Source organism: Ovis canadensis, chromosome 1 (genome assembly GCF_042477335.2).
Source record: "Ovis canadensis isolate MfBH-ARS-UI-01 breed Bighorn chromosome 1, ARS-UI_OviCan_v2, whole genome shotgun sequence".
NCBI classification, from domain to species: domain Eukaryota; kingdom Metazoa; phylum Chordata; class Mammalia; order Artiodactyla; family Bovidae; genus Ovis; species Ovis canadensis.
In genome coordinates this window covers 125,584,582-125,609,352 of record NC_091245.1, presented here as the reverse complement: position 1 = coordinate 125,609,352, position 24,771 = coordinate 125,584,582, and the positions used below count along the sequence as shown (strand labels likewise).

General features: G+C 40.8%; 2 protein-coding genes and 1 long non-coding RNA gene across 10 annotated transcripts in view; 1 reads left to right on the top strand and 2 right to left on the bottom strand.

Moving 5' to 3' along the window:
• Nucleotides 1-1,070, bottom strand: part of SYNJ1 (synaptojanin 1) — a 94,516-nt gene extending 93,446 nt beyond the window's left edge. For 4 of the 8 annotated variants that reach the window (XM_069548921.1, XM_069548923.1, XM_069548924.1 and 1 more), the window contains exon 1: nucleotides 988-1,070. In XM_069548921.1, coding sequence (XP_069405022.1) covers nucleotides 988-1,070 — 83 coding nt within the window. Of the gene's footprint in view, nucleotides 1-846 lie in introns of all 8 variants that reach the window. The other 4 variants (XM_070289307.1, XM_069548926.1, XM_069548928.1 and 1 more) reach the window with 2 other exon arrangements.
• Nucleotides 1,071-1,086: 16 nt separating this feature from the next.
• The window catches only part of LOC138418226 (uncharacterized), a 33,733-nt gene continuing 10,048 nt past the window's right edge, over nucleotides 1,087-24,771 (top strand). The window contains exons 1-2 of the long non-coding RNA XR_011248457.1: nucleotides 1,087-1,515; nucleotides 4,885-5,005. This is a non-coding gene — a long non-coding RNA (uncharacterized lncRNA). The remainder of the gene's footprint in view (nucleotides 1,516-4,884; nucleotides 5,006-24,771) is intronic.
• PAXBP1 (PAX3 and PAX7 binding protein 1) overlaps nucleotides 11,179-24,771 on the bottom strand; it is a 31,727-nt gene continuing 18,134 nt past the window's right edge. The window contains exons 9-18 of the mRNA XM_069548996.1: nucleotides 24,461-24,560; nucleotides 24,259-24,374; nucleotides 21,904-22,103; nucleotides 20,668-20,812; nucleotides 19,898-20,019; nucleotides 19,071-19,147; nucleotides 18,632-18,698; nucleotides 14,482-14,628; nucleotides 12,694-12,848; nucleotides 11,179-11,426 (exon numbers count right to left, since the gene is read on the bottom strand). Coding sequence (XP_069405097.1) covers nucleotides 11,309-11,426; nucleotides 12,694-12,848; nucleotides 14,482-14,628; nucleotides 18,632-18,698; nucleotides 19,071-19,147; nucleotides 19,898-20,019; nucleotides 20,668-20,812; nucleotides 21,904-22,103; nucleotides 24,259-24,374; nucleotides 24,461-24,560 — 1,247 coding nt within the window. The 3' untranslated portion in view covers nucleotides 11,179-11,308. The remainder of the gene's footprint in view (nucleotides 11,427-12,693; nucleotides 12,849-14,481; nucleotides 14,629-18,631; nucleotides 18,699-19,070; nucleotides 19,148-19,897; nucleotides 20,020-20,667; nucleotides 20,813-21,903; nucleotides 22,104-24,258; nucleotides 24,375-24,460; nucleotides 24,561-24,771) is intronic.

Here is a 24,771-nt window from a genome sequence, read left to right as displayed (position 1 = left end):
AGTCCCTCCCTGCCAGGTTTTGATGGGGAGGCGGGGGGGGGGGGGGTGAAAAAAAAAAAAGCGGAGGGAGTGCGGAGAGAGCTAGGGGACAGAATGGTTTATTCCAAAAGATAAGTCGTCACTTAATTTTTTACCGAAAAGCAAGAGGGAAAGCGGTCTCATAGCAAGGCAAGACAGGGTTCTCTTATCACTCCAAGTTCCAAGAACGGTTTGGTTAAGATGAGTTTCCCCTTTCTGTTTACCAAAAAGGAAAAAAAATTGAGTCTATTTTCGCTCGGGAGTGGTTTATCCGCTTTCTGCTTCGGGATTTGTCACTGCCGTTTGAAAGGGAAAACGACTCGGAAACTTCAAACCGACCCCCTGGGCTGGGGGGCGCGGGGGAGGAGACGAAGGTGGGAAGAAAGGTGAACAGGGTTGATTCAAACCTCCTTAGGGGTGAGAGAAGAGAAAGGATTATCCGACACCACAGGAGCTCCCGGGGCGGGGAGCGGCAGTGAAAACAAGCCGCCCAAGCCCTGGGCACCGCCGGCTGACGGGTTCGGGGGCAGGTAAATATCAATGGCCACCGGGGTGGGGAGAAGAGTCAAGACTCGGGACTGGACCAGGGCTCCTCGGGCCGTCGACAGCCCGGAAAGCGGCTCCTTCTCAGGAGGGGACGCAGGCGCCTGAGAAGCCCCATTCCTCCATTATACGCCAGAAGAGACGACCCGGCTCCCAGACGGACTCGCTGCCTTTCCCGCGGGCAGGCACGCTGACAGCCGCTGTCACCTCAGTACCCCCTCCGCCCGGCGCGGCGCCCCGCATAAAACCGGCGATCCCCCACCCACCCCGCCTGCCCTCCCATACCCGGGCTGCCGGCGGTGGCCGCTCACCGCTGCCGCCGGGCTGCGGAGGAGGAGACTGCTCCAGGAAGCGGGCCCGCGAGCCTCGCAGCCGGTGGGTCTGGCCGCGGCCGCTCCCCGCCCCCCGACAGGCCGGCTGTCTCACCTCTTTCTCCGGCTCCTCCTCCTTCCGCGGTCGCCGCCGCCGCAACCGTCACTTCCGCTCTGGCGCGTCCATCTCTTCCGCATTGCGCCGCGGCCGAGGGGCGGAAGGCCCGCCCCCTTAGCGGGGAAGGGGCGGGGCGTCGTGGGAGGTCCCGCCCCACTCCCTGACTGCGCCGTGGGTCGGTTATCCATGAGCTGCCCGCCGCCTCCGCGCGCGGCGACCTTCGCTGCGGGCGGCGTGTTTCCCCAGGCGGCGGCTGCAGGTCCCACCGCTGAGGATGCCGGGAGAGCGAAGATGCGGCCTCCCCCGCCTCCCCTCGCGTGGTCTCCTCAGAGCTTACCGACCCTCCCCTAGGGTGCCAGGGAGGGACTCTGAGGAAAACTTCGGGGGCTTGCCCCAGAAGGCGTCAGGACTACCCCCCGCCACCCGCACCGGCCTAACAGGCTCGGGGTTAGGCCTGGGGACGGCAGCACGCCAGACAAGCGGGCAGCGCCTGAAGAGCTGTCCATGGTGTCTCACGGCGTCTGGGTAGGTAGCAGAAGCGCTGGTTGCCCGCTTTGGAACATCTCTGTTCGCTGCAGTTTTCTTGTGTGTTCTGGAGCTCTCAGGAGCACCGTAAAAGAGTTGTGTGCTGTCTGAAATCACAGGCCAGGATCTCGAGACTTCCACACGGCCGTACTGAGGCCCAGGCAGTAGCTCTGGGTCGTCACCGGATGGCGAATAGCTCTCGCCAACCGTGTAATTTCACAGCTCAGGGCATCTTATCATTTCACCCTATCCTCATTTTCCAACAAAGCATGCTTCCTGGATAATATCAGTTTGTCCCATGGACTTCTCAGTCCATTTCCACTTAATAGACCTGAACTTGGGAATGAAGTCAAAACCCACAAGGTGAAAAGGAATTGGAATAAACTCAAAAGAACTCCACCTCAGGAAATCATTTCCTCTTGCTTTGCCTCTTTCCCTTCTTGCTTTTATTAACAACAAAAGCAGAATTTAAATTTAGTGTATTGTACGAGATCATTTTCCCCTCCAGGCCCTGTCATGTGACTTAACAGTTTTTCATCCATTTTAGAGAATCTGAAACCATCCGTATTTCAGTATACCAAAGTAGCTACAATTCATTAGCAAAGAAACCACTTCTTTTATGGAAGGAAATATGCAAAGACACAGGTTTAGTCTGAGGACGGGAGGGGATTTCTCTCGTTTAGTACCATCTCCTTAGAAAAACTCTTTTTGCTCTTTGTAGTGCTTTCTAACAGTAGCCTCAGAGCTAAACTCATTAAGACACTCTACTGGTCTATGGTTGCTTTATTTTCTTTTTCCTCTCCAGAAGAATCTATTTCTTTTATGACCACACCCTGTGGCATGCAGGATCTTAGTTCCCTGAGATCAGGGAGTGAACTGAATGTGGCTGTTAAAACCACAGCCAGTTTTAACCATTGAACCACCAGGGAAGTAACCAGAAGAATCCATTTGGATTGGAGGTTGCACTGGACAGAGAAAAATGAAATGGGAGTGAGAATGGACTTTTTTCTTTTTTGCCTTTCTAGGTATATTACTTGTATAGCCCCAAAGGAATAGCAGATAGATAGGCACCAGAAAAACTTATGGAAGGTTATGGCTTCAGGAGATGTGTTGATGTAATTGAGTATGATGCTGGCAAGTTGTTCTTTTTTTTTTATGACAGCTGAGACCCAGAAAAGTTAACTTGTTAAAAGTTACTCAGTGTGATGATAAATTTTAAAAAAATAATTAAAAGAACAAACAAAAAAATTACTTTGAAGTAGGGTTGGGACCACCAAACTTGCCCACTCCATATCAGTGCTAGGCTCTTTTCAATGATCTGCTTATTCCTGGTTCCTTTGGATTTCAACTAAGGAAATTTAGGTCAACATTTCTTGGTTCTGGGTCTGAATTGCTGCTTTTTTCTTTGAATTAGACTGGACTCTTTTTCAAGAGTTGTCAGAAGGCCACAGCTTTACCAAATCTTTTCAAAACAGATCATTGTAGTCATGAAATAAGCACATGCTCAGGGTTTAAAAACATACTTGTGTTAGTCACTCGGTCCTGTCTGACTCTTTGCAACTCCATGGTCTGTCCATTGAATTCTCCAGACAAGAATACTGAAGTGGGTAGCCATTCTCCAAGAGATCTTCCCAACCCAGGGATTGAACCCAGGTCTGCCTACATTGCAGGCAGATTCTTTAAAAACATAAGCGCCATTTTATTAGTGATTTTTAAAAACTGTCACTCCTTGTTTATCTTGTCTCTTTTATTTGTACTTCTATATTACGACACTTGAAAATAGCTGGCCAAATTGTCACCAAATTTGAAGTTTGGAATGGGCTGACTTTAAAATACAGGTTAAATGGCATACACAAATTTCTCAGTGAAGTCCTAAGGGCCTATGGAGATGGGCTGACACAATCTTGACCCTTGAAAATGAACAGCGAGGCCTGTGGTTGGATGAAAAATACTACCTCCTAAAGATATCCACATCAGAGACATTACTTTGCCGACTAAGGTCCATCTAGTTATGGCTATGGTTTTTCCAGTGGTCATGTATGGATGTGAGAGTTGGACTGTGAAGAAGGCTGAGCACCAAAGAATTGATGCTTTTGAACAGTGGTGTTGGAGAAGACTCTTGAGAGTCCCTTGGACTGCAAGGAGATCCAACCAGTCCATTCTGAAGGAAATCAGTCCTGGGATTTCTTTGGAAGGAATGGTGCTAAAGCTGAAACTCCAGTACTTTGGCCACTTCATGCGAAGAGTTGACTCATTGGAAAAGACTTTGATGCTGGGAGGGATTGGGGGCAGAAGGGGATGACCAAGGATGAGATGGCTGGATGGCATCACTGACTGGATGAACGTGAGTCTGAGTGAACTCCTGGAGTTGGTGATGGAGGGAGGCCTGTCGTGCTGCGATTCATGGGGTCGCAAAGAGTTGGACACAACTGAGCGACTGAACTGAACTGAACCCCTAGAACATGTGAATATTAATTTCTGGGGAAAACAAGTCTCTGTAGAGATGTTTGTGTCAAGGATTTTGAAGTTACTTTGGATCATCTGGGTATTCCCTAAGTGCAATCACAAATGCTCTCATAAGACAGCAGAGGGAGACTTCACACACATACACGCACACGCTTACACACACAGACAGCATGAAGACAGAGGTAGCGACTGCAGCAGTGTGGTCACTAGCCAAGGGATGTCAGTGGCCACTAGAAGGCAGGGAGGGTTCTTCCCTGGAGTCTTAGAAGGGAGCACGGTTCTGCAAATATCTTCATTTCAAATCTCTGGACTCCTGAACTGTGAGGAAATGAATTTCTGCTGTTTTAATCTACACAGTTTGTGGTAATTTGTTACAGCAGCCACAGACAACTAATAAAAGACAATGTAACTTTCCATCAGGAGAGAAACTGAGCTCAGTAAAACAACCTGATAGATGTTTTAAGATAACAGCTCCCATAGCTTCAATTAATTGAAGGCAAACACTATGATTTTTAGGGATTTCCCTGGTGGTCCAGTGGTTAAGAATCTGCATTTCCAGTGCAGGGGGCATGGGTCCCATCCCTGGTCAGGAAACTAAGATCCCACACGCCAAAAAAAAAAAAAAAAACCCAACATGATTTTTAAATGTTGGGTTTTGACCAAATTAGTCTCCTATGGACAATTCCCTGTATCAGGTTGAAACATACATTTGTTGTTTCTTTAGAAATCATTGATTATCTCAATAACATAAAAAATATACCATATGTTACAAGGCTATGAGTTTTGACATATTCACGTATATTAATAGTAGCCTACTTTTCCTGGATTTCCTTACCAAAAGTGCTAGAAAGCATTTGGTAAATTTGGGGAATGTTAACAGCCTGATTCTGTTATCTTTAATAGCTCCTTTCAGGTTATGGAGACAGATACAGATCTTCATATCAAGATCTGCAAAGATCCATTATAAAGGCATGGATGACTCCTTGTTAAAGAGAAAACAATGGTCTTGAAGAGCAACACAATGGTAAGTTATAAATAGCATTAGTTAGCTATTTGCTTTGAACAAGTTCATAGTAATCAGTGAAGGATAAGATTTTAAATAGACAGAAATTTTGTCAGTTGAAAACATGTAAGTTTGAGAGCAGAATCATTGAGAATAAAATCAAAAACATCAAAGACTGAAAAACTGTTCACACATACCAGAGTTAAGGAAATTGCCACTGGAGCATACAGGGAACTTGTATGTGACACTTGTTTTCATTTGGAAAAAAGAGACCCAGTCAAGGGAGCTCAGTGGTTTGTGTTAATGATATACAAGGATTCTTGTGGAAATCAAAGGACCAGAGCCATAACAGGACTTGGCCTTCCCAAGATCAGAGTGGTAGGATGTTCATTGTTCAGTCTGGCTCTTGCTGGCTACACAGCAGGCACTGTGGAATTTCAGCATCTAAAGGTACATGTAAAAGGTAAGCTTTCATGGTCAAACTGCTTTTGTGAAGTAGCTTAAAATGGTTTCTACAGGATTTGTCAAATCTTTTATCCTTTATCATGTATTTTGAATTGTCAAGCATGGGGTAAAAGGTACATTTTCCTAAATATCTTTTTAAAATTTATTAAGTCAGTTTACAATGTTGTGTTAATTTCTGCTGTACAGCAAAGTTATATGTACATTTTTTCATATTTTCCCCAATATTTTCATATTTTTTCCAATATGGTTTACATATCATATTGAATATATTAATAGTTTCCTGTGCTATATAATAGGACCTTTTCTTTATCCATTCTGTGTGTTGTTGCTTCAGTCATGTCCAACTCTTGGCAACCCCATGGACTTATATAGCTCACCAGGCTGAGCTAGTCCATGGGATGGATTCTCCAGGCAAGAGTACTGGAGTGGATTGCCATCCCCTACTGCAGGGGATCTTCCTGACCCAGGGATTGAATCCGCATCTCTTTAAGTCTCCTACATTGGCAGGCAGGATCTTTACCACTAGTGCCACCTGGGAAGCCAGTATATATAGCAGGACCTTGTTCTTTATCCATTCTAAAGAATGGATTTTTACAACTGTTAATCCTAAACTCTCAACCCAACCCCACCAAACCATGGGACCGCAAGTCTGTTCTCTCTGAGTCTGTTTCTGTTTCATAGCTAAGTTCATTTGTGCCATATTTCAGATTCCACATATAAGTGATATCACATGGCCAGTATGCTCAAACTTATGTCCACTCAGTCAGTAATGCCATCCATCTCATCCTCTGTTGCCCCCTTCTCCATTTGCCTCCAATTTTTCCCAGCATCAGGGTCTTTTCCAATGAGTCTGCTCTTCACATCAGGTGACGAAAGTATTCGAACTTCAGCTTCAGCATCAGTTCTTCCAATGAATATTCAGGGTTGATTTCCTTTAGGATTGACTAGTTTGATCTCCTTGCAGTCCAAGGGACTTTGACTTACTTCATTGCTATGAATATTGGGATGCATATCTTTTTGAATTTCAGTTTTGTCCCTATATGCCCAGGAATGGGATTGCTGGATCAAATGGCAACTCTTTTTTAGTTTTTTAAGGAAACTCCATACTGTTCTCCATAGTGCTAGACCAATTTTCATTCCCACCAACAGTGTACAAGGGTTCCCTTTCCTCCACACCTTCTCCAGCATGTTATGTGTAGATTTTTAAAATGATGGCCATTCTGACCAGTGTGAATTGGTACCTCACTGTAGTTTTTATTTGCCTTTCTCTAATAGTGACATTAAGCATCTTATTCATGTGCCTGTTGGCCATCTGTCTTTTTTGGAGGAATGTCTATTTAGGCCTCCTGCCCATTTTTTGATTGGGTTTTTGTTTACATATTTTGGAAATTAAGCCCTTGTCAGTCATGTCATTTGCAAATATCCCAATTTGTAGGTGTCTTTTTATGGTTTCCTTTGCTGTATAAAAACTTGTAAATTTGATTCAGTTCAGTTCACTCACTCAGTCGTGTCCGACTTTGTGACTCCATGAATCGCAGCACACCAGGCCTCCCCGTCCATCACCAAATCCCGGAGTTCACTCAGACTCACGTCCATTGAGTCAGTGATGCCATCCAGCCATCTCATCCTCTGTGGTCCCCTTCTCCTCCTGCCCCCAATCCCTCCCAGCATCAGAGTCTTTTCCAATGAGTCAACTCTTCGCATGAGGTGGCCAAAGTACTGGAGTTTCAGCTTTAGCACCATTCCTTCCAAAGAAATCCCAGGGCTGATTTCCTTCAGAATGGACTGGTTGGATCTCCTTGCAGTCCAAGGGACTCTCAAGAGTCTTCTCCAACACCACAGTTCAAAAGCATCAATTCTTCGACGCTCAGCCTTCTTCACAGTCCAACTCTTACATCCATACATGACCACTGGAAAAACCATAGCCTTGACTAGACGGACCTTTGTTGGCAAAGTAATGTCTCTGCTTTTCAATATGCTATCTAGGTTGGCCATAACTTTTCTTCCAAGGAGTAAGCGTCTTTTAATTTCATGGCTGCAGTCACCATCTGCAGTGATTTTGTAACCCAGAAAAATAAAGTCTGACACTGTTTCCCCATCTATTTCCCATGAAGTGATGGGACCAGATGCCATGATCTTCGTTTTCTGAATGTTGAGCTTTAAGCCAACTTTTTCACTCTCCTCTTTCACTTTCATCAAGAGGCTTTTTAGTTCCTCTTCACTTTCTGCCATAAGGGTGGTGTCATCTGCATATCTGAGGTTATTGATATTTCTCCCGGCAATCTTGATTCCAGCTTGTGCTGCTTCCAGCCCAGCGTTTCTCATGATGTACTCTGCATATCAGTTAAATAAGCAGGGTGACAGTATACAGCCTTGACATACTCCTTTGCTTTTATTTCTATTACCTTGGGAGACTGACCTAAGAAATCACTGGTATGAATTGTGGTAGAGAATGTCTACATTCCCTTCTAGGAGTTTTATGGTGTCATATATTTCAGTCTCATTTTCCTAAAGATCATTTAAAGTAACAGCCCCTGAACTGTTGCACCGCAGTATACATTCTGAGAAATGCTGTGCTAGGCATTTTCCTCGTACTGGATGAGTCTAACCTCTGAGCCTCTGTGAGAGTTAGGGGTGATGGGGTTGGGAGGAAGCCAGTACAAATAACGGGCTCAGAGGTCCAGAAGCAGGCCAGTGACCAATCAACATTGCCTATCAATACTGATTTCATGTAACAATTTTTAGCCTGTCTGCCTTTGCTGAGCAATCTGGAGTCTCTTAGAAACTATGAACCCAATGCCCATAGACAGTTGTTTACCTGAAACAACAAAGTGTTCTTTGTCATAATCAAGGAATGGCAACACTCCCTCTACTACATGGGTATTACAGTTAGAAATGAGAAGAGTCATTGTAACCATAAAAAGATACAATGTAGCAACTGACATTTTCATATTGTATCTTGCAGCTCTAAAACATGTGACTATTTTTAGGAGGATGTCATAATTTCAAGGGAAATTCTCATTTAAAACAAAATTAGGTATTTGTTCAAATGCCCTGAACTATACGTGTTTATAAAGGGTAAAACATTAATAATAAATCATACCCCACAAACCTATCTTTAAAACAACCAGGAAACTCTGTATTTTAGTATAGTCTCATGAGGAAGTCACTTAAGATTCCTGAAAATTCTGGGCCAGTTCTGGGTGATGAGGTCTTCACTGCAGACAACTCTGGTTCAAGTCAACTGCAGCCTGTGACAGAAGACACGGAACATACCTGTTTTCCTGAAACTAGGAAGCTGGTGTGGTCAACGTGAAACCGTGCTCCTTTAGATCTCCAAAGAGTGGCCATGCTCAAGAACTGTCCTCTACCCATTACTGAGCTGGTGGGGATACAAAGGCAGGCCAGCTCCTGGAAACACAGAACTCCTCAGGACCATGACTTTGTACTGAGGACTCTGTCAGCCTTGCTGAAACTTCCTTAGAATTCCACTGATGTCTGACACCTTCCGTAATTCCTTCCTGATCACCCTCAGAGGTCACACTTACTCACAATCTCTTGGCTCTAAAGCTCTCTCAGCCTCCTCCCACTCCCTCTCCTTCACTCCCATCATCATTTCCACCCCCCAAATCTCTTGTATATCCAATGCCATCTCAGGGACTGCTCCCCAGAGGACCTGAACTAACACACTGGGGGACTTACCCTCCCCCTCCTTTCTTTGGCCAAGGGTTGCTCCCAGAGGTGTTGGACCCTCTAGCCTGTAGCACAGGCTGAGAAAGCCCTCCGGCACAGCTGCAGGTGTTTGCACCATGACATCAATAAGGATGTGGCTCACCAGCATCATCTGGTACACAACAGTAGTTATCGGTATTTATGGCTGTGGCTTATAGCGTCTCAATAACTTCCCTTTTCAAAAACCCTCCTCATCTATTTTGCAAGTATTTTTAAAGACTGTGCCAAAAGAAAAACTGAAAAGACAAAAACCTCAAGCTTTATTAAAATGTCACCCTCTGAATTTAAACATTTGACAATTTCCTTCCTAAGAAAGAATGTCCTTCACCTATTTCAGGAATAAAAAACTTCAGGTTGAGATATAAGAACTACTTGTTCAACACACAGTTCTATGCTAAATTCACCTTACACCAAACTCACTCCTGAAAGTATAAGAGCCTGATGGATTTTATAGGATGAAGAATCTGAGTTTAACTTCCAGTCCTTAAAAGCAGATATAGGAAAAGTAATCAGTCCAGTAGGTTTCAAAAAACAAATTTAAGGCACAAATGATGTGCATGTCATATATATATATATATATATATATATATATATATATACACACACACGTCTATATATTTTAGTACGCTGAAGTTGAGAATAAGCCTTCTATTTTAATTCTATTTAGTAGGCCACTGAGTTGTAACAAAATTCATCAAGAATGAATCTGTAGGGATAAGCAGTGTTCCTACAATAAAGATAAAACTGACAAGAGCAATAAAGAGTGCATGACACTGTTCTAAATAGTATTTGACTTGACCAAGGATACTCATGATAATTATCTCACTATATCAGTCATTTGAAATGCTCTAAGTAAAATTAGTTGCCAGCCAAATACAACAATGGTTCTATTTAAAAATTAATTTAATGCTTGGCTAAAGGCTAATTACATATGTAACTATCAAACAGTAGTTAATTTCCATAAAGTTCTTCTGAAAATCACAGAATCATTTACAACATGGTATAAATATTATAGGGCTTCCCTGATGGTTCAGTCGGTAAAGAATCCCCCTGCAGTGTGGGACACCTGGGTTCGATCCCTGGGTTGGGAAGATCCCCTGGAGGAGGGCACGGCAATTCACTCCAGTATTTTTGCCTAGAGAATCCCCAAGGACATAGGAGCCTGGTAGGCTACAGTCCACAGGGTCTCAAAGAGTCAGACACGACTGAGCAACTAAGCACAGTACATAAATATTATAGAAGACCATGGGTATTAAACTGCCTGGGTGTGGCGAATCAGCAAAATGTGTTCTTTATTGCATATATAACTCACATATGTGGGATTTTAAATATAATGCTAGACTACTAAAATACAAATGCATGTATTTAACCTGGTCAAGGAGTAAAATCATAATGAAACAGGACAGTCAGCCCAAACCATGCAGTTAGGTTGTGGGTCTATTATTTCCAAAAATGAAATGTCTGTGTTCTTTTCAGAAACCTATGTTGCATATATTATTTAGAGCTCACATTAAACGAACAGTTGACTATAATGCTAACTCAAGGAAGAAAAGTTCACCATTCACCAATGACTAAGTCCACACTCAACTCTCAATTTTAAGGCAGCACAGCTTCAGTGACAGCAACTGCTAACCAAAAGTGATGAATATTTAGTCACTTGCCAGCCCTTTTGTTGCAACAGTGTAGTAATTTCCCTAAGACAATTTGCTACTGAATAATTTTTCTGCTGTTAAAAGGCTTACTCTGTAGAAAAACACCACAGATTTCCAGTGTGAAAGTAACTCCATGGTGGTATAAATATATATATGCATAACTATACAGTATACACTGCACACATCCTTTACAGAGAACAGTTAACTGAGAGGGTTAATTTAATTGACCATATAAAATACTTCTGTAAACAAAGTATGGCAGGCAGTAAGGAAACCATTCATAGACTTCCTAGAAATAATCTGAATTCCTTTCATTCTGAAGAAATTGCATTTAAGGACACAGTATTGAATATTAATAACATTCTTTGTATTAAAATGAGTCAATATTTTACAGTTTAAGAAACTTTACATATATACAAAATTTTTACACTGGGAATGGTATTAGAGCAAATAGGCTTTTTTTAGTCTCATAGATCTATTTTCCTTCGATCAAAGACTTAAATTCTTTCACATTGTGGTCACTTGCAACAGACATAGCATGATCCAGAGCTCGAACACTTGCAAGGAGTTTTACTATCTGTTTTATGTTTTCTCTAAAAAAGAAAAAAGGAAACTGAAATAAGCAAGTTATAGCATGTGAAAAAAATTATCCATATTAAAAAAAAAATTTTCCTGTTTAGATGACTAGCCAGAAAAAGGACTCATTAAAAAAAAACAAAACAAAAAACCCACATCTCGTTCAGATCCACGATTTTCATTAATATCTAGAAAGGAAAGGAAGAAATCTATTGCCTAACTACTTCAGAGCCCAGCCACCCAGTCCTTCCCAAACCCAAGTCCTAGCTCTTCCAGAATACACCAGGAACACAAATTGCATTTGTGAGTATTCATCACCAGTCCATCAAGATCCAGCATAACTTCCATTCCTCTAAAATCCAATAATAAAGTATAATCTGGCTTCCTTTATCACCCAGCTACAAGTCATTCTCAGCAATCCTCAAATTTTAGCATATATCAGAATTAGCTAGAGGAGTGCTGAAACAGAGACCACCAGGTCCCTCCCTTGGAATTCTGTTTAGCAAGTCTGGGGTGAGGCCTGAGAATCTGCGTCTCTAACAAAGCTCCCAGGTGATGCTGCTGCTGCTGGTCCAGGAAGTACGTTTAACATTAGTTTGAATCAGTGTGACACTGTCAGTTGTCTCTTCTCTACAGAACTGTAGTAAGCACCTTCCTGGGAAGAATTATAATTTGTAAGATGTTGTGACCCACGTGGAGCCTACTTTATGTGCACTACACACAGCAGGTGTTTAAATAGCTGCTAAATTCTTTTCTGTAGAAAAGTGAATACTGTTTGTTTATATTTAAACTCCCCAAAACACTACAACCAACACCAAAATGATATAAAACTTAACATAGAACACAAACATCCCCAAATTGGGATATAACCTTTAATATACTTGGGGTTTCAGTGGCTATTTTTTCCCTGGGTTTATATCTGTAAAATGAACCTTGAAAGACCAAGATGCATGACATTCTAAGAGTCTACAGTCTCCTCAATTTTTCAAGGGAGAAGGCAGAGAAAATAATGATTCATTCATTCCCCTTACAGCTGGTGCTTACTAGAAGTAGAAGTCATCCCTTAATATTTTCATGAATAAATAACATACTGGAAAAAGATTAGGTAAGAGTTGCAAAAGTAAAAAAATACAATGCACATTTTTGGTAGGTTTATCAATATGAAGTTAAAGTACAATTTAAAGTAAAATATAAACATGTCGCTACCAAAAGCATTTTAATAATACTAGACCCAACAACTAAGACTCTAGATCACTGTTTCATTCAGTAATTATAAATAATTACCTTGCATTTCTTTTTTCCACATCAGAGCACCCAATACTGTTTCTGTAAATTGTATCTGCTAAGTGTACAAGGTATCGACAGAAGTTTTCTAACTGAGAAATAGTTCTTTCTCCTTTCAGATTCACGAACCACTGCTTGGGGAAACAATTAATTACCTATGGAGAAGAAAGATGTAGAACAGTTAAAACAAAAATAAAGTGCCTAAAAGCTGAGTCTAGACAGGTATAATGTATTTAACTAGAAGATATGCTATTGAGCTATGTATTATTAACTTAATTACTTAGAAGGGATATTCTTTTAAAACAGATTTTCTACATAAGCTATACAAATATACTTGGATATACTCTAATATTAAACTTTGACAGACACCCAAAGTAAAAGATAATTTCTCCAAAATATAAGTACATTGGGGACATAAAGTTGATAACCAACTGCCTCACTTTCCAGTCTTCCAAGCCCTACATGAATTGAACTGACCTTTTGTCAGCAGTTTCTGATGTAATGATATGTATAGCATAAATACCAAATTACAGCCCCTCCCCCGCAGAATGGTTCAGTCAGCAGGCACCTATGCCAACAGCGGGAGCCACGCCGGCCCAGAACATGGTAGAGAGAGCATCATGCCAGAGGGGCAGCCTAGGGCAGGCACCTAAGCAGGGCCGGCACAGCATGGCGGCAACTCGGCATGGGGAACCGAAACCTGAGCAAGGGGAAGCCCGTTCCTACTTGCGAGAAAGCAGCCAGTGGGCAGACAAGGCGCCCCACCGAAAAACCTGGGGATGCTTGCAGAAACGACGGATTTGAACTGGGCCAAGCAAGTACCAGGTGAGCCTGGAACATCGTGCCAGGAAACAAGGAAATGCTCCTCCAAATTAGAAACAAGGTCACAGAGGTCAACCTGAAGGAGTCCATACTAATTAAGTCTAGGACAATTCTTGCCAAAGATGTAAAATGTGAATATAGCCATGAGAGAATATCAGAAAAACCCAAACTGAAGGACATTCTATAAAAAACTGGCCTATCTTTCTCAGGGGTATCAAGGTATGAAGGTCAAGGAAACCTTCAAATGACAATTGAATGCAAAGGATGATCTGGAAATTTCTTTTGCCAATTTCTTTGGATATTATTGAGACAGCTGATAAAACTTGAAAAGAGCCCTAAGAATTAGGTGACAATATATAAATGTAATTTCCTAATGTTGATGTTTATACTATAATGTACAACAAAATCTATGTTTACAGGAAACAAGACACAAAAATATTTGACGGTGAGGGAGTTATGTCAGAGAATTACTCTGACATGGTACAGGTCAAAAAGCTATACTGTACTTGCAGAATTTAATTGTATTATTGTTTAAAAATTTAAAAAAAAACTATCAAAATTGTGTATATAACACATGCATATGAAGTAAACTCGTGTATATAAAGTAAAAAAAAATTAACTAGAATTACTTCTTAAATGAGAAAAGAAATCATTTCTTTAGTAACACTTAGAATAGCATTCTTTCAACTGTTAAAAAACTATCTCCAAGTTAAACTTTTATAGTACCTACAAAAAAAAATATTGATATAGATAGATGGATAGAAGGATAAATATACACATTTAACAGCACAAATTTTTATATAAAAAATGCTAAGGGGATTTGGGACTACCTGGGAGGCAAGCTGACTATCAACATTACACCAAATTCAATAATCAAAGGGGTTTTCATAAGTTTCTCAAATCTCTTCAAACAATTCATCTTAACGTATATGCTTTAAAAACTACAATATGTGTCATTTAACTCACATTTTGGGCTTTTTTGATGCTGTCATCTCCATATTCTGAATTCTGAAAAGCCATGAGAATGTATCTATTTAATAAACCGTCTATTGATAATTCCTGAAGAGTTTTGTTTGAGAAAATGCCGTACCATTGAAGAAAATTCCCTAAGAGCTAGAAAGAAGAGAAAAATTATTTTTCCCAGTTCCAGTGAGATATAATTGACATGTAACATTGCCTAAGTTTAACGATTTAAACATATAATAATTAAAATATATATTGTGAGATGATTACCACGAGTTTAGTTAACATCACTCCCTTCAGTTACACATCTTTTTTCTATTCTCTTAGCAATTTTCAAATATACAGTATACTACAGTTAATTACAGTCATCATGTTGTACTTTACATCCTCAGAACCTACCTTACAACTGGATGTTTGTACCTTTTGATTACTTTACCCCATCTCCCCATTCAGACAGCATATTAAAAAGCAGAGACATTACTTTGCCAACAAATGTCTATGTAGTCAAGGCTATTGTTCTTCCAGTAGTCATGTATGGATGTGAGAGTTGGACTATAAAGAAAGCTGAGCACCGAAGAATTGATGCTTTTGAACTGTGATGTTGGAGAAGACTCTTGAGAGTCCCTTGGACTGCAAGGAGATCCAACCAGTCCATCCTAAAGGAGATCAGTCCTGAATATTCAGTGGAGAAACTGATACTGAAGCTCTAATACTTAGACCACCTGATCCGAAGAGCTGACTCATTGGAAAAGACCCTGATACTGGGAAAGACTGACGGCAGAAGGAGAAGGGGACAACAGAGATGAGATGGTTGGATGGCATCACCGACTCAATGGACATGAGTTTGAGTTAAACTCCAGGAGTTGGTGATGGACAGGGAGGCCTGGTGTGCTGCAGTCCATGGGGTCGCAAAGAGTCGGACTCGTCTGAATGAACTGAACTGAACCCCATCTGTGGCAACCACAAATCAGATCTCTGTTACTAGAAGTTTGTTTTTTTGAGAAGGGAAAAAAAGTACTGAGAGGCAATGTAAAGCGATTAAATTAAGTCCATACAAAGTAAATTACTTACACACTAAAACACTTTATGAAATACTGTGGACCATGTCTTGCCCAAGCACTAAGCAGCAGTTTTGAAGGGCCTGAATATTTCCTAGAATGACTGAGATTTACTAAATTTTAAATAGCCACACAGAGTTAGTAGTTACTGTAGTAGACAATGCAGGTAAGAACAGTTTCCATCATAACAAAGTACTGGCAGAGAAGTGATTACTCTTAGATAAATGTCCTCCCTTGAAAATCACGAAAAATGTCATAATCCTATGAACATGCCAAAAGATGAAAATTTTCTTTCTGACTACCACATTGTATGCTTCCCTGGTGGCTCACTGCCAAAGAATCCACCTGTAATGCGGGAGACTTGGGTTCAATCCCTGGATTAAGAAAATCCCCTGGAGAAGGAAATGTATTCTTGCCTGAAAAATCCCATGGACAGAGGAGCCTGGCAGGCTACAGTCCATAGGGTCACAGAGTCAGACGCCACTGAGAGACTAACTTGTAAGACTTGCATGTTTACCAGACCTCATGAACCAGGACACTGGAAGCTACTTAAGCTCAATACCCATACAAAAATGGAAGTCCCCGCCCATTCTACCATAAATACTTAGATGTTCTCAGTATCTCTCATTCTAGGAAATACAACATTATCCACCCAATCAAGCAGGCCACAGGCGATGTCACTCCCAGCCTCTCCCTCAAGCCCCGCCCCCACCCCTGCTATCCCTTCTCTCGGTCCCCGCTGCCATGCCCTTAACGAAGGCTGCCGTCATCTCTTTATGGCTCTGGGACAGTTCTTCTCAAGCAGGGTCTGTGACAGAACTCAATCCTACAAAAAACGATCTGCATAACTCTTTAATTTTCCCAAGGATGGGACGAACTAGTACCATTCCAGGTATATACACGATAGAGGCCTTAGGGCACTTAGGAATTAGTCTGTTCCCAGGACTGCAGTTGAGAAGAACTGGTGAAGAGTCAGACTGGCCTGAAGGAGACTCCCATCTCTACCAGTTAACAAAGGAGTAAGCCTGGGTAGGTGATTCTGAGTTCTACTGTCCCATCAGTGGAGTTAAGCTCACAGGGCTATTGTGAGGATTCAAGAGAATATAATCTGTATAAAGGGTATGGTACAGTGCTTGGAACACAGTAAATATGTGGTAAGTACTAATTCCCACTTTCATTATTACCATCTTTACCTACTTCAAACCATTATCTCCACACAGCAACTGCAATACCTAAAAAATGACAGTATTTTGCAAGTCACCTCCCTACTTAAAAACCCTTCCACGACCCATATATTTTCAACAAAGGTACAAAAGCAAATGAATTTAATAAAAGATAGTCTTTTCAACAAAGTGTGCTGGGGCAAATGAACCTAAACAACCAGGCCTCATGCCCTATATAAAAATTAACTCAAAATCGATCACAAACTTAAATGTAGAACTTAGCCATGAAATATCTAGAAGAAAGGCTAGAGAAAAAACTTAGTGGCCTTGTGTTACACAAAGATTTTTCAGATGTGACACGTAAAGAAGAATCCATAACAGGGTAAAGTAGTAATTGGATTTCATCAGAATGAAGGACTTCTGAGAGAATGAAGACAAGCTACAGACTCAGGGGAAAAAGTTTGCAAATCATGTATGTGAAGTATTTGTATCAAGAATACAAAACTCAAAGCTCAATAATAAGAAAACCCAATTTAAAAAAATGGGCCAAAGATTTGCAGAAATACTTCACTAAAGAACATATGAGTGTTAGTTGCTCAGTTGTGTCCAACTCTTTACAACCCCATGGACTGTCGCCCACCAGGTTCCTCTGTCCTTGGGGTTCTCCAGGCAAGAATACTAGAATGAGTTGCCATGCCCTTCTCCTAGAGGATCTTCCTGACCCAGGGATCAAACCCAGATCTGCACTGCAGGCAGTTTCTTTACCATCTGAGCCACATGAAGTATAACCCAAATAAGCAAGCACATGAAAACATGCTCAGCATCTTCAGTCATTAGGGAAACGCAAACCATTACAAGACCTGAACATACACTTGGAGAATGGCTTAAAAAAAATAAAAACTCGAAAGATACCGAGGTGTGTGAGAAAAAACTAGAACACTAATACTGCTGGTTTAGAAAACAGCTTTCAGATATTTACCTAATAATCTAGATATTTATCGAACAGAAATAAACGTATATACCTGGAAAAACCTGTATGCTAACAAGTTTATTCATAATTACTCCAAACTGTAAACTATCTGATGGATAAAAAACCACACCAAAAATGGTATATCCAGAAGAATCTGAGAAAAGATATGTATATGTATAACTGAATCACTCTACTATACAGCACAACGCTATCAAGTCAACTATATTTCAATAAAAAATTTTTAAATGCTATATTCACCATCTGAAAACAAGAATGAACATAAAATAACACTAAATTACGAATGCATTGTGTTACATGAATGCAGCCAGATTCAAAAGGCTAACTAGCATATAATTCCATTCCTAAGACATTCTTACAAAGAAAACTGTAAGACAATAAAAAGGGCTTAGGAACTGGGGGATTTGGGTTATAATCTTGTTGAGGAGTCTCCTATAATGTTTCCACGTAAATTATAGCTTCTGTATCATCTGGATTGCTTATCTCTTCCCTAACTCTAGCCATCTTGGACTTCTCTCAATTCTAGTATATCTTTCTCTCCCTCACCTCAGGATGGAAGGGAATCTTCTATGCCCCTTGTCATATGCTCCAATACAACTCTGAATTTCTTTTTTCAAAATTCCTCCTACCTGAGGTTACTTATTTGCTATCGTCAATTGTGCTGGGTTATGAACAACATGATGGCTCTACTTCTATCTTATTCAGTGCTATATTCCCCCAACTTAGAAGAGTACCTGGTACTCTATTTGCTGAATAAATCAACTGTGGTTTAGTAAGGCATTTTTTTGGGTAGTCTGGACCTTACTGGGACTCAGAATTCATTTCCTCCTCTGGAAACATCAAACCTATGAAGTTATTTAACCAAATATTAAAATACTTTTCAAAATATACTGTATGAAAGTCAAACATAATCCAAAGCTTTCAGATAGCCTGGAGACACTTACCTTAACTGAAGACCAAAACTGTCGTTGAAAAAACAAGTAAGGCCCAGAATTTTTATTTTCCAAGACACTAAGGAAAAAAACAGAAACACATCATGATCAAAAGCTGTGTGTTAAGTTCCATCTTATTTCTAGAAGATTTTTGTTAAGTAAGAGGTGAACAAAGGAAGCAATGAATTTTTCTGATTTTCAATTGTATTCCAGAAGACAGTAATTTTAAAAGGTAATGGCAATGTATTCTGAGATAATGGAGCACTATTTGTTTTATTCTGCTTAAGGGAAGTGGTTTCCACAATGAGCTCCTCAATTTGGGCTACAGGTTTAGACTACATAGGTAAAGTTTATATTACAAGCTATCCTTAGTTTTCCCAAAATTTAAGAAGCTTTCTCTGAAAAACAATAGAGAATATTATAATCTTTAACATTTTTAGGAATGACTTACTTTTTGGGATACAAGGGCATGAATACATCATCATCTAAAGTTCTCCTCATTCTCAATAGAAGTGCTTTTAGGTATATCTGAAGAGTTAAAAATAGATCATGCATTGTAATAAGGGTTATGATAAAAGTTTAGGAAATAAAAATAAGCCACATTCCAAAGCACCTAATTAACTGAGTATTCAATTTTGAGTGAAAAGCTCAAATTTACTTTCTCACCGAAGGTCTTTCTTCTTGGTTCACACCTCATCAATTACCAAGTAATAAAGTCATTTAGAAATCTTCCAGCCCCTTAATCTACTATAGAAAGGTTTAAAATCAGACCTGTAACTCTGGTTCTTCTCAAAATGAGGTCAGTGAAAGTAAAACAATGATCAAGAGTACTTTCCTATGTCTATATTGCTTGTAAGAAAGTTCAGTGGGGGCAGCAGCAATTTAAATTTTGGAAACTAATTATATAATAACAACACCTGATTGTTTTACATGCTATTACATGTTTTGGGATTTAAATTATCAATTGGTACACATCACAGTACTTTTCTGCTTTTCTTTCCCCCACAAAAAAAAAAGTTCTTCAAGGGATGTCTGATTGTGAATGGGGATGGGGTGGTGAGAAGGATGAAAACAGTATAGATAAGAAGCTATCTAGACTCTTTTATTTTAAAACTAAAAACCACTATCTCAGGTTTTCTATATAAAGGACCAGATACCTCAAGTGGGAGAATCAGATTTTCTGACTATAACCCACTCGTTTTCTCAACTTGTTCGTTTTCAAAGGGAGAGAATATATATAAAAATTTTAAAACTTTTCATAAGTAATAACTAAATTACCTGTGTATTTTTATTTTCTGCATTCACCACTGAAGGATATCCATTTATTAATTTTAGAGTAATTCCAACCATTCTTGAAGTCTGTGTTGTAGAAAAGGGGTCCCACATATTTTCAGCAATCACTATTAAGAAAAAAACAGGTAGAAAGTACTGAGATATAGACGTAAACTGCAGCTGACTTAAATCTGATGTCAAACAGTCCTCAGTTTAGACATGCCAATCGTGACTCTTCTAGAGCATAAGCTTCAGTTGTCTTTGTCCAATTAACCACAGGAAATGTTGAAGATTAGGCAAAGGTGAAGAGGAGACACAGATTCCTATTATTTTCTGCTTCTTGGTGAAAATAAGATGTTTATATCCCAGGAGATTCTGTCCCAGTGTCAAGAATCTCAAACTGAACCTAAACTTTGTTCATATTTTAAATAGTTCCCTAGGTCAATGATTTCTAAACTTTTGTGAGAAACTGATGAAAGAAATGAAACTGCTCCCTGGAAAAATGCATATCGTTCCCAAAACTATGTATTCAGTTTTGCTTCAGGCAGTCCTCAAGAGTCTAAAATCTCCCTACTGCCCCCAATTCCAGGCCCTCCCCAAGGTGGTCTTCAAAGTCCCAAGGTAAGAGACAGGTACCCTTTAGCCATCTCTGGGTCTGACTGTAACTTCATTATTAATAATGTAATTTCTATGAGAACATATGCTCTGATTAAAAACTCCTAACAATAGATATGAAAAACCCAATGTGTCTGAATGTTCAATTCCGTAATCTCTACCTGTTAGTTTAGGAAGAATCACCTTTTCCACAATGGTAGGCAACAGTGCAACATCAACATCGTCCTTTTCTTGCTCTCGCTCTTCACAACCGTAAAACAGCAAAGATTCAAACCACAGCATGTTCTCAAAGTCACGACATTTTGCCTAGAAAATATTTAAAAGGTTACCCAAGCATTTAAAACAGTGGCTAGTTCTGCTTCTAGCCATGAAGAGAGTAACCGGAACTGGATTCAGCCTTCAGCCATAAACTAAATATGCGACAAAATATAGGAAACATCTATTCTTAGACAACGGACCACCAGAGGCAGCATAGGACTATGGCTCCTGAAAGAAGGGAGTCAAAGGAGGTGACTCCTGGTCAGGAGAGCAGAGCAGGGTAGGGAAGTACCAAGCAGAGCAGTCCTGCTGCGCCAGGAGCCAGAAAGGGAGCTCAGGGAGGCTGAGACAGCTGGCGGCTGTGGGACAGAGGGAGGAGCTGTGAGGACGAGAGCTGGCAGGGCCGCACCACCGCGCCCGTGAGCCTCTGCTCACGGGACACACAGCACAGCACGCAACGCCACGGGGGCTGGGCAAGCAGGAGCTGGGAGCTGAAAAGTCGCCAGAGCTCACATTTTTCTCCTGTTGTTTCCAGGGCTTCCATCTCAGCCTTCTTTTTGGTACAGTTTACATACTCAACCCAGCCCATCTCATTCCTGCCCACGGCTCCACCCGTACGTCGGTAACTTACAAAACTGTTATCTAAAACAGGACCACTAGATGTACATAGACAATTCGACAATTGCCTAAACAGTTACCTCCCTCAGGTAACATGCAAACAGTTTCTATTGATTGCACCTCTTAAATCTACCAGTTTACCTCATCCTCCTGATTTCCATCACCATTAACTTACTTCAGGGCCCCACTTCCATCTTCCTCACTGAGCTTTCCCATGACATTCTAGTTTTCTGGGATAAAAGGATCAAGTTCTTATTCATTCATGTTCCTATCTCCCTGTCAATACTTGTAATTTTAGTTGAGAAAGATACTGTATACAAATTGAGAAGCAATATATGGTTCTCTTAAAAAGGGACAGAACATAAAAGGAAAGATTGGTAAGATTACACCCAGTGATACTCTGTATCACTTACAGCCCTGAGCATGACCTAACTCCTGGGAAAAATACTTTATTCAAGCTTCATCTCTTCCCCAAGCATCATGGTATCCTGCTTTCCAACAGTGGGGGAGAAGCCACTCACCTCAAGCGGAGTCCAAGTGAGAAGCTGCAGCCTTATAAGGGGGTTGAGCAGCTTTGGCAAACAAAGGCCGATGTAGGCATGCTTATAGGATGTGTAGTATTTTGAACGCCAGGCTTCAAACTGGGATTTAATACAATCGATTGAATAGAAACTTTCAAGGACATCTTCAAAAACTTTGCTGGACTCTTTTGAAATGCGATCTAAAACCAACAAAAACAACAAAGAAACCCGCACAGAGAATGTTAACTTAGTATGCGGTAGGAAAAATGCAGTTCAATTATTTTCAGCATTTTCTCTGTAGCCTGAGTAAGTAATAAGATAGGCTCATTAATAAAGGAATAGTCCCTGGGGTCGCAAAGAGTTGGACAAGACTGGGCAACTGAAATGAATTATCAACTGCAACTTAAAGAAAAGGAAACAGATAAATTTAGCCTCCAAATATCTACCACACAAACTACAGTGCAGGCAGTCGCCATTCTGCATATTTCTAATATGTACCATTATCTGCTGCTGCTGCTAAGTTGCTTCAGTCGTGCCCGACTCTGTGCGACCCCATAGATGGCAGCCCACCAGGCTCCGCCGTCCCTGGGATTCTCCAGGCAAGAATACTGGAGTGGGCTGCCATTTCCTTCTCCAATGCATGCAAGTGAAAAGTGAAAGTGAAGTCGCTCAGTCGTTAGCGACCCCATGGACTGCAGCCTACCAGGCTCCTCCAGCCATGGGATTTTCCAGGCAAGAGTACTGGAGTGGGGTGCCACTGCCATTATCTGCTACCATAGTCTAAATAACACGCGTTCCCCAAAACTCAGTTCAAATTTCAGTTACCATGGAACAGTAAGTGTGAGTAACTGCATAAAGTACAAACTCTGTATCCAGCTCTTCAGCCCACAAATCACCATTTAAATAACAGATGTGCATGATCATCAATGACCAATCATATCTGTTCTTCCAAAGTTGCTTGGTGACTGCAATAACTAACACAGACAAGAATCCACAACGGATGCTAGGCTCTTTGAGTGAAGTTATTTGATGCTCTATATGACTCTGAACAGTGGACTCTTTATAATGAAGAGATCTAGTCACAACAATCTACTTCTTAAGATCCACCTAAACACCACTGATAGAAGGCAACCTAACATTTGCCATCTACTATTATATAATAAAAAAGAGCATCTTGTATGAAGTATTCTCGCCAAAAAGGTTTAACCTGAATCTAATTAAGACTCCAGACTTAAATTCCAGTTAACAAGAAATACAGTGACTGGAGTAACAAGTTAATACCACGAGGAAACAGACAAATTTAGAATGTAGGATATTTTATAAGACAAATGGCCTTCAGAAAGCAAATGCCTTGAACAGATAGTATAGGGGTGTGTGTATTATAAGGTACTTGTGATACTGATTCATTCTAGATTAAAAAGGTACAATGACCAAGTGCTATGCAGGAGTCCTGTGTGGATCCAGGTTTGGAAAACACAGAGTAACGCACAAAAACAGTCCCGAGAATTTGGGAAGTACTGAATACAGATATGATACTAAGAAATTTCAGTTAATTTTTCTCAAGGGTGGTAATAGTGTTACATAATAAGGTAGAAAAGCATCCTTTTTCAGGGGGAAGACATTAAATGTGTTAAAGTTTTTCGAGGCAAGTGCCATGATGTCTGTAAGTTAATTTCAAATAGTTCAGCGAAACACACACATATCCGAAGCAAACTTGGCCAACTGATGGTTAAGAACTGCTGGATTTGGGTGACAGGTAGATGGTGATCACTATGCTATTCTTTCTAATTTCCTACATGTTTAGAAATGTTCACTATAAAAAAGCAGGAGAAACAAAATAAGCTTCTCCAACTATGTTCCAAAGTTAATAAATGACAGAGAACTGCAGCCAATGGTGGGAAATAAAGACTTCTACTTGGGGTTCCCTCTGGAAATGCCTTCATGTAACAGTGCTAACTATTCCCTGTGGTTGACTGATTCAGGACTCTGCAAACAGGAACTCCCTTTAGGGCTGAGAAGGGCTCCCTACTGCCAACCTTTACCTTTCCAGACCAGACAGGCTGCAATAGGGCGGCCCTTGGGATCTTAAACATTCTCCTGTCACTTTTAAAATTCTACGATTCTGAAGAGTAATATTATTTATAATGCAGGTAACTAAGTAAACCCCATAACAAAGTGTTACCACTAATTGTGAGAACTCATCATGCTATTCAGTAATAAAAAGAGGTGCAAGCAAGCAACAAGTGCCAGGTTCTAAAGCAGAGGGCACAAAACCTCAAATTATTTCATGGTAACAACTACAGCCAAGCAGAAAGCACCATGACAATGAATCTCATTTCCAAATAAAAGTCTAACCTTTTTCCAGATTGAAATTTGTGATATCTGTAGAAGTTTCTTCATCATCACTGGAAAGGCCTTCAAGGTGATCTGCCATCTTACCAGTCTGCTCTCTGGCTTGTCTACGACGAGTCCTAAATAACAAGCAGTGAGTTCCCAAACCAGATAAAGGAGACTCCTCCCTTCACAAACCGACCAATAGCAAGCATCTGGAGATTACCTCCTGGCCTCCCGTTCTGCAATCCGACGTTTGGCATGCTCTTGATACAGTGCCCGATCTCGTCCAAAGGAGTCAAGATTTGGTGCCATCAGAGCTTTATCTGGAAAACAACAACGGTTAAAATTAAAAGCCTTCCTCCAACAATCTTGAGGAAAGAGTTTGCACAGAATAAGCCATAATGACAGACTGCTTTCTAATCTCAACAGTGGGATTCTGCAATAACTGATAAACCAGATAGTAGTGTGCTAACTTAGAGCAAATCTCAACATTAATCCATGTTTCCACAAAAAGGAGCAGAGAAATAGAGAGTC